Here is an 8,835-nt window from a genome sequence, read left to right as displayed (position 1 = left end):
TTCATTTTTTCAAAATGAATCTGGTTTTAGAGGAACCGACATCCATTCATTAATTCGTTTTCTACCGCTTATCCTCACAAGAGGGGGTGCTGGAGCCTATCCCAGCTGTCTTCCGGTGAGAGGCGGGGTTCACCCCGGACTGGTGGCCAGCCAATCACAGGGCACATATAGACAAACAACCATTCACACTCACATTCATACCTATGGACAATTTGGAGTGGCTAATTAACCTAGCATGTTTTTGGAATGGGGGAGTAAACCCAGAAAATACACACAGAGATGCCCGATTAGGGAATCGAACATGTGTCTATGAGCTGTGTGGCCTGCGTTCTAACCACTCGTCCAACCGTGCAGTTATGATAATTGATTAATTACAGGAAATATTCATTCATTCATTTTCTACTGCTTATCCTTACGAGGGTCATTTGGGTGCTCTAGCCTATCCCAGCTGTCTTCGGGTGAGAGGCGGGGTACACCCTGGACTGGTGGCCAGCCAATCACAGGGCACATATAGACAAACAACCATTCACACTCACATTCATACCTATAGACAATTTGGAGTGGCTAATTAACCTAGCATGTTTTTGGAATGTGGGAGGAAACCCACGCATGCACGGGGAGATGGCTGAAGGTGGAATCGAACTCGGGTCTCCTAGCTGTGAGGCCTACATGGTACCCACTCAACCACCGTGCATCCCATCTTTTGCCTCCTGCTGCCGTGCACTCAAACTACTCTACAGCATTTGGGCTTTTTTTTGTTGCTGTTTTTGGTTCTTTATTTATTTTTCAGAGTTACAGTTAATAACTACGGTGAGAAGTGTTATGAATATATGGAATATATGACAAGTCCAGTCTCCGTTATTACTGTTGAGCCAGGCTTATAGGCCCAAGTTTAATTTGCTTCTCACAGCACTTAGGTGTCAAGTGTGGCCTCGTTGAACCCTATCCACTACACGGTAGGCCCCCACTTTTTTAGGGGGGTTACTTTCCAGGACACAACAGCCTATAAAAATGTTAGATAAAACTATTTTTGACACACGGCTCGTCCCTTTTCCCTCCAAACGCTCCTGCTAGCTTGACATTATTCCTATGGAATACGCTCATTCTGTTTTTGTTGTATGTGCATATTCTTGTATGGTTGTGTGTACTAATCCCAACACAACCTTTCTGTGTCTAAGTGTGTCACCCTGTGTGTGACACCTCAGGAGGAAGCACAAGGGAATCTCCCACAGGTAACAATAGTGATGAGTGTGTGTGTGTGTGTGTGTGTGAGACAGAGACCGTCCCACAGGTACGGCAGTGTGTGCGTGTCCCACAGGTAGCGAGCGTTGGAGCCTCCTGACAGCGTAGCGAGTCTTTGATGCTGGGTGAGTCAGTGCTTGTTTGCCTTGCTGTAGGGGCTAATTAACCAATGAAAGACTTAATCACTAGAGCCTGCTGTCAATGCTGCACCTTGTTTTGCTCTTCAGGGGTCTTGAAAAGGAAGGTTGAAAGGAGGGTGGAAAAAAAGTGGTGGTGGGTTTTTGTTTTTAGCTTTTTAGAAAGTAGACTTCTGCATTCATGCAAATCAAAGGATGCATTTTTTTCTGTTTGATTTTCCTATAGAGTGTACAATAAACATATGCTTTTTTTTAACAAGCAAAATGATTCATTTTCTGTACCGCTGGAGCCTATCCCAGCTGTCTTCTACACCCTGGACTGGTGGCCAGCCAATCACAGGGCACATATAGACAAACAACCATTCACACTCACATTCATACCTATGGACAATTTGGAGTCGCCAATTAACCTAGCATGCCCAAGCAGGGAATCGAACATGTGTCTCCTAGCTGTGTAGCCTACGTTCTAAAATATTCATTCATTTATTCATTTTCTACCTCTTTCCCTCACGAGGGTCGTGGGCGTGCTGGAGCCTATCCCAGCTGTCTTTGGGCGAGATACACCCTGGACTGGTGGCCAGCCAATCACAGGGCACATATAGACAAACAACCATACACACTCACATTCATACCTATGGACAATTTGGAATCGCCAATTAACCGAGCATGCCCAAGCAGGGAATCGAACATGTGTCTCCTATCTGTGTAGCCTGTGTTCTAACCACTCATTATTCATTATTCATTATTATTCATTAATTCATTAATTTTCTACCACTTATCCTCACCAGGGTGGCAGGCGTGCTGGAGCCTATCCCAGCTGTCTTCTACACCCTGGACTGGTGGCCAGCCAATCACAGGGCACATATAGACAAACAACCATTCACACTCACATCCATACCTATGGATCATTTGGAGTCGCTAATTAACCTAGCATGTTTTTGGAATGTGGGAGAAAGCCGAGGAAATACACACAGAGATACCTGAGCAGGGAATCAAACTTGTGTTCCAATGGCTGATCGGGTCACAAAAAAACAAACCAAAACAAACCATTTTCATTTTCTACCGCTTTTTCCTCACAAGGGTCGCGGGGGTGCTGGAGCCTATCCCAGCTGTCTTCGGGCGAGAGGCGGGGTACACCCTGGACTGGTGGCCAGCCAATCACAGGGCACATATAGACAAACAACCATTCACACTCACATTCATACCTATGGACAATTTGGAGTCGCTAATTAACCTAGCATGTTTTTGGAATGTGGGAGGAAACCGGAGTACCCGGAGAAAACCCACGCATGCACGGGGAGAACATGAAAACTCCACACAGAGGGTGGAATTGAACCCTGGTCTCCTAGCCGTGAGGTCTGCGCGCTAACCACTCGACCTCCGTGCCACCAAAACAAAACAAAACAAAACAGAAAGTACAGCGTAAACAACATGTGTAACAATGGCCTAAGACTTTTAAACATTTGACTAAGTGACTAAGAAAGTGCTTGAAAGCCTGAGAGAAGAAGACAAGCAGCGAAGTGGAGAACCAATAGTTAGCGTGTTGGAGTGATGAGATATTAGCTACGGGCTAAATAGCTTCCATTTCGCCCTCGTTCTCTCCTTCAGCTCTCCTCTGACTACGTGAATGACAGCCATGTTAAGTGGCGTTTGACACCAAAAGACGGAGGTGAAGGTAAGCTATCTGAGAGGTTCTCCACCATGTGTGTGTGTGTGTGTGTCAGGACGGGGGTTGTGTAATGAATTAGAGACGTAGGTCCGATTAAAATGACTGGTAATTTCTCCGGGGAGACGAGCGCCCGGAGCTGCATGAATCAAACGAGTGGCGGGATGACTCACCAGCGGTGGACTTTTCGGCGGAAGGGAAGACGGCGACACCGGCAGAAACACATGAGATGAATGGCGGACGTGCGACATCCTGAATGACGGGAAAAGAAAAGCGTTTCTGTGAGACGGGAAGAAGGTGTGCAGAATGGAAGGAAGTTTCGATATATTCTCATAATTTCTGTGGCGTATTGCGTCAGGTGAGAGCGCCACAGCTAAATGACCTCCTGCTGCTAGTCAAATTAAAGCGACCGTATAGAAGACATATAGAATGTGTGTGTGCTTATGACAAGAGTGTCCATGGTCACATTAATGCAATTTCTTTCCCGATCCCTCCGTTCTCTCAGCCCGGCCCTGGATAATGAGCTCGTGAACACCCCCCCCCCCCCTCGCCCCCCTCGCCCCCCCAGTGGGCCTATACCTGCTACGCACAAAAGGCTCTCAGTGCTATTTTTGGAGCCCCTCTTCTCATTTATCTGCCTGATTTGGTGATGATAATAATCACTGTGGCTCGGGGGTTCCGTATTCAAATGAACTGCCATTCCTCCGCTTGCTATCGGCCCCCGGCATCGCCGTCCGTCGATATATACCGCCACTCCTCCTACGTCCCCCCGTCACGCGATACAAAGTCAAGCGAAGCGGCGCCACCCTGATATGTTTCCTTGTTGAGCGTATTTAAATGAGCCGTTTGAAAACTAACCTTGTTTGCATTGTAATGCGGCGTGCATTGAGAGTCGCCCGTGCAGGCCTCCTGTGAATATGAGGTGGTTGTTCACGTGCGAGTGGAACATGATAGCTTACACCCGGGGCTCTGAATGGACGTCCGACTAAATCAATTGGAATTGAAGAGCGGGTGTTTGGCAGATTGCGACATTCGCCGGGTGCTTTTGGAGATAAACGCATGCACACTTTATTGTACGTGATAGGATGCAAGAGGCTTTGTATAAATGCTGGAACTGGAATTCATTTGGAGGAAAATATTCAAATGTTCTTTGGATCGGTCTTTATTGAAAATGTGCTGGTACTATTTCTGGTTTCCTTGTCTGTCGCCTCCAAACATGCAGCAAAGGGGTTTGTTCGGTTTTAGCACCCGGACACTTTTGTTCCATCGAACAACGGCATGACCAAAGTGAGCCTTTTTGTTAGCCATACAGTCTCTTTGTCTTGATGGGGAGAGGCGGGGCTGGTAAGAACAGTGTTGCCACATGAGGAGGTATGCAAGAAATGAAATTAGTGGATTGCAATATACTGTATTGTCATATAGATTCATTCATTCATTTTCTACTGCTTTTTCCTCACAAACTGGAGCCTATCCCAGCTGTCTTCGGGGGAGAGGCGGGGTACACCCTGGACTAATTTTTTTATTTAGTTGATTCATGTGATTGATTGACACTAGGAAGTTTAACATCGCTCCAAGAACTAGTTCCATAACAAAGCATTAAGCATTGCCTTTATATTATTATTATATTCCAATAATCAACAATAATTGTATCATGATTACATATTTTAATTGTGAATTTAATTGTACTTTCTTATAAAATGGTAAAAATATTAACTCTTTTTTTTCTACCGCTTATCCTCACAAGGGTTGCTGGTGTGCTGGAGCCTATCCCAGCTGTATTCTACACCCTGGACTGGTGGCCAGCCAATCACAGGGCACATATAGACAAACAACCATTCACACTCACATTCATACCTATGGACAATTTGGAGTCGCTAATTAACCTAGCATGTTTTTGGAATGTGGGACAAACAACCATAAAGTGGAATGGATTGGATTCCAAAAACATGCTAGGTTAATTGACTAGGTTAATAATATTAATTAATATTAATAATATTAATATTAATTGTTCTACCCGTGCATGCGTGGGTTTTCTCCGGTTTCCTCCCACATTCCAAAAACATGCTAGGTTAATTAGCCACTCCAAATTGTCCATAGGTATGAATGTGAGTGTGAATGGTTGTTTGTCTATATGTGCCCAGTGATTGGCTGGCCACCAGTCCAGGCTGTAGAAAACAGCTGGGATAGGCTCCAGCACGCCCGCCACTCTGGTGAGGATAAGCGGTAGAAAATGAATGAATGAATAAAATCTTAAGTGTAACTCCAAGTGGTACAACTTTTCATGTATTCCACATTCTACTTTCAGGCACAAAAAGGCGACGGCGCTCACATACCGTAGAGGTGAGAGAGCCTGTATATCAAATCTTGTAGATCTGTAAAAAAAAAATAAAAGTGTCACTCTTATACTTTCATTTTCTTGTGATTTTTCCAAACCAAAAACAGGGGGATTCAAGGGGATTCTTGTCATCGTCACTGACATTCAACTTTTGAATAGAACTTTTTTATGATTTTGCTCAGTGGAGAGTTAAGGTTTATACGTATTTAAAAAAAAAAAAAAAAGGTGTAATTTCCCCGTTCTGTGACAGATGTGCTTGTGTGTTTTTCACGTGTGCGTGCGTGCGTGTGTGTGTGCGTGTGTGCTTAGCAGCTGCTCTGGGTAATCTGGGCTGGTCGTGGCTAATGGCTGACTTGTTTTCTGGTCCAGCTGAGCTCTTAATTACATGATTGAGCTCGCTATGGCCTAATTAAAATGGTGAAACACGGGGCACAGACAGCGAGAGAGAGAGAGAGAGAGAGAGAGAGAGAGAGGAAGAGCGAGGGAGCATTAATAAGAAAAGAAAGTGAGAGGGAGGTGCAGCGGTCCTCCTCCTATTAAGGCCTGTTGCCCCCCAGCTGTTTAGCGGGGGCCCAACATCGCCACCTTCTTAATCATTTAACCTCCAGTTACCAGCCATCAAGGTTGGCGGCGCATGTTGCATTTCAGGAAACGCCATCCGTGGTGTCGATAAGAAAGTTAAACACAAAAACAAAATTATTACCAAAGCCCGAGGAGGGAATAAAAAAAAAAGTTGTAAGACACAAGAGAGGAGACAATGTTTTTGTTGTTGCGTTTTTTTTTTATCATCACCATGAGTGTACTTTTGGGTCAATTAACAATAAAGATCAATTGATATCCTTTCTTCTGTGATTTTTGGCCTGCGGTGATGAGATAAATATTTATGAGGGCTGAAAGTCCCCTGCCTCTCCTCCTTGTGTCAAATGCTCGGCTTGATCAAAGGCGGAGCCCAAAAAAACACATGGAAAGCATTCAGGCTGTGTTGGCATTGTTTTGCCACTGTCCCACAGCACTCCCACGCTAAACACCCCGTCACCCCCCTCCCTCCATCCCTCCATCCCTCCTCTCATACCATGCATGATGAAAAAATAAATTCCACATAGGTTTGGCACCGGCGCACCGTCGCTTTAAGTTAAAATATTCTATCTTCTACATCATAATTATCTCCTTAAGGTAGAAATATTAGCATATCCACCAATCTTATTATCTGAAAAATTGTCTCATTAAGTCAGCGGCCTCCCCTTGCGCCCACCTTCTTCTCCACTGTCCACACTCCATCAGGATGGGGAGGCAGCTGAGGGGCATTCTGACAGACAGGGGCGCTCCTCCGCGGGGGACCGGGCGGGGCTCGGACCCGTGTAATGTGACGAGGCCCTGCATGTCCTCCTTGGGACAAGAGGAGAAGTAATGGTAATGGTAATGGTAATGGTTTTATTTCATTTGAACATGCATCAGATTACAATTGAGTGCATCCCATAATCAGTTCCCAGTTCCACATGTCCAAAAGGAGTAGGAAGAAGCAAAGCTTATTAAATCCTACCCCTCCATCTGGTGCTTTTACAATCAGTAACTGTTACATTTGTTCACTTCCTGCTTTCCTAATATAATTTAAGTTTTTTAAAAAAATTAAGTTTCATTTTAATTTTTACAACTGACCCTCGTGAGGATAAGCGGTAGAAAATGAATGAATGAACAATCAGTAACTTACATTTGTTCACTTCCTGCTTTCCTAATATAATTTAAGTTTTTTTTATTATTTTTTTATTTTTATTTTAATTTTTATCATTAGTAACTGTTACATTTGTTCACTTCCTGCTTTCCGAATATAATTTCAGTTTTTTTTATTATTTTTTTATTTTTATTTTAATTTTTATCATTAGTAACTGTTACATTTGTTCACTTCCTGCTTTCCTAATATAATTTAAGTTTTTTTTTTATTTAAATTTTTATAATCAGTAACTGTTCACTTCCTGCTTTCCGTAATACAGTTTTTTGTTTTTTTTTTAATTTTGTAATTTTTTGTCCCATACCGAAGTACGAGGTGATACTTCCTGTATGATATTTCTCCTCTCTTGTAGAGAAGTATTGGATGACATTTTTAGGTAATTGGTTATTTTTAGCCCTATGCATTATTTTAGCTGTTTGAAGATGAACTATATTAGCAAGTTTAAGTATTTGTGATTTTAAAAATAAGGAGTTAGTATTATATTCTCTGTAGGCAGCATTATGAATTATCCTTACTGACCTTTTTTTGCAGTACATTTAGCGAGTGAAGATTGCTTTTATTGCTTTTTAGAAGTAGGAGGAGACTGGTGGTCGCATGCAGTATCTTCCTGAAAACACATGACAACAACAAAAACATTAAAAAAAATCAATGTATATATTATATACATATGTATATATATATATATATCATATAATGTGTGCAGGAGTTGGAGGTACATAGCTTCAGGTCACATAGCAAAGTGAATGTAAAGTTTGGCAACTACCGGCTTGTAGAAAAGTTGCTACACATACTTCAGCGAGTTTGGGTATCCAGCATGGGGATGCGGGCTAAACCCGGACGGACACACTGATCTCAGCCCAATTTCTACTCTTAAATGGCAAAGCATACATTTGCTTAGTAATCATAAAGCCGACATTCCCAAATTACATCTCCTACGCTCTTAGATATTAATGAGATGCTGAAGAATCGCCTGGACTTCTAATCTGCAGAATTTAATCCCCAGACTGAAACCTGACACCAGAGGAGGCTAATGAAATCATCTTTCTAATCCGGGGGGAAATGTCCCTGGTAAGCCCACAGCTTTGGGGAGCGGCGGGACACTTCGGGGCGGACAACGCGGGGCCAGGAGAAGTTCTGGGAGAGAGAAGAGAGGCACAAACACACAAAGAATAGTCAAGTCTGAAAGACCGAGGGGCGGGTAAAGGGGTGGGGGGCTGTAAATTGCATCGGTATAGTATGGCCACGCTCTGTGATTAAAGATGAATTTGACCAATCTTTCTGACATTTCCTCAGCACCGAACGATGAATGCCCACTATGCTGTGTCTCTCCCTGTGTGGCATTGACTTGTTAATTAGAAAATGGTGGCCCGGGCCAAATGAATTTAGACCTTCTTCCTTGTGTAATGGCGCTGCAGACACCAAGCTGAGGGCGTTTAATTCTCCTCTCATCAGCTTGATGGAAAAATCACCTCGCTGCCATTCAGCTCTGGCCCTCATTAAAAGCAAGCCTACAAAAGGTGGCGGACACAATGGACAATTATATTATATGCTTTTTTTTTTCACTTTCACTTTCTTTTTTAAGACTAGACTATGTGTGTGTGCATCAGACTGTCACCAAAATCTTTGCAGCTTGCACCATCTGATACTACATGATCAGTTGTTAGTCATTTGTATGTTCCCACTGTGGCTAAACTGATATTAGAACCCCCACCCAGAATGACACACTACA

At 43.4% G+C, this 8,835-nt stretch overlaps 1 protein-coding gene and 1 long non-coding RNA gene across 2 annotated transcripts in view; both read right to left on the bottom strand.

Moving 5' to 3' along the window:
• Window positions 1-1,118: 1,118 nt before the first annotated feature.
• Window positions 1,119-8,835, bottom strand: part of LOC131105876 (uncharacterized) — a 265,039-nt gene continuing 257,322 nt past the window's right edge. Inside the window, exons 2-5 of the long non-coding RNA XR_013630256.1 lie at window positions 6,633-6,766; window positions 5,379-5,417; window positions 3,219-3,297; window positions 1,119-1,473 (exon numbers count right to left, since the gene is read on the bottom strand). This is a non-coding gene — a long non-coding RNA (uncharacterized LOC131105876). The remainder of the gene's footprint in view (window positions 1,474-3,218; window positions 3,298-5,378; window positions 5,418-6,632; window positions 6,767-8,835) is intronic.
• The window catches only part of mdfi (MyoD family inhibitor), a 58,551-nt gene continuing 57,407 nt past the window's right edge, over window positions 7,692-8,835 (bottom strand). The window contains exon 6 of the mRNA XM_078798444.1: window positions 7,692-7,713. Within this exon, the coding sequence (XP_078654570.1) occupies window positions 7,712-7,713 (2 nt within the window). The 3' untranslated portion in view covers window positions 7,692-7,711. The remainder of the gene's footprint in view (window positions 7,714-8,835) is intronic.

The sequence above is a fragment of the Doryrhamphus excisus genome, linkage group LG18 (genome assembly GCF_037039965.1).
Source record: "Doryrhamphus excisus strain RoL-2023G ecotype Guam linkage group LG18, RoL_Dexc_Guam_v1.1, whole genome shotgun sequence".
Taxonomy (NCBI): Eukaryota; Metazoa; Chordata; class Actinopteri; order Syngnathiformes; family Syngnathidae; genus Doryrhamphus; species Doryrhamphus excisus.
Note: the sequence above shows the minus strand (reverse complement) of the source record. Positions and strands in the feature narration are given on the sequence as shown.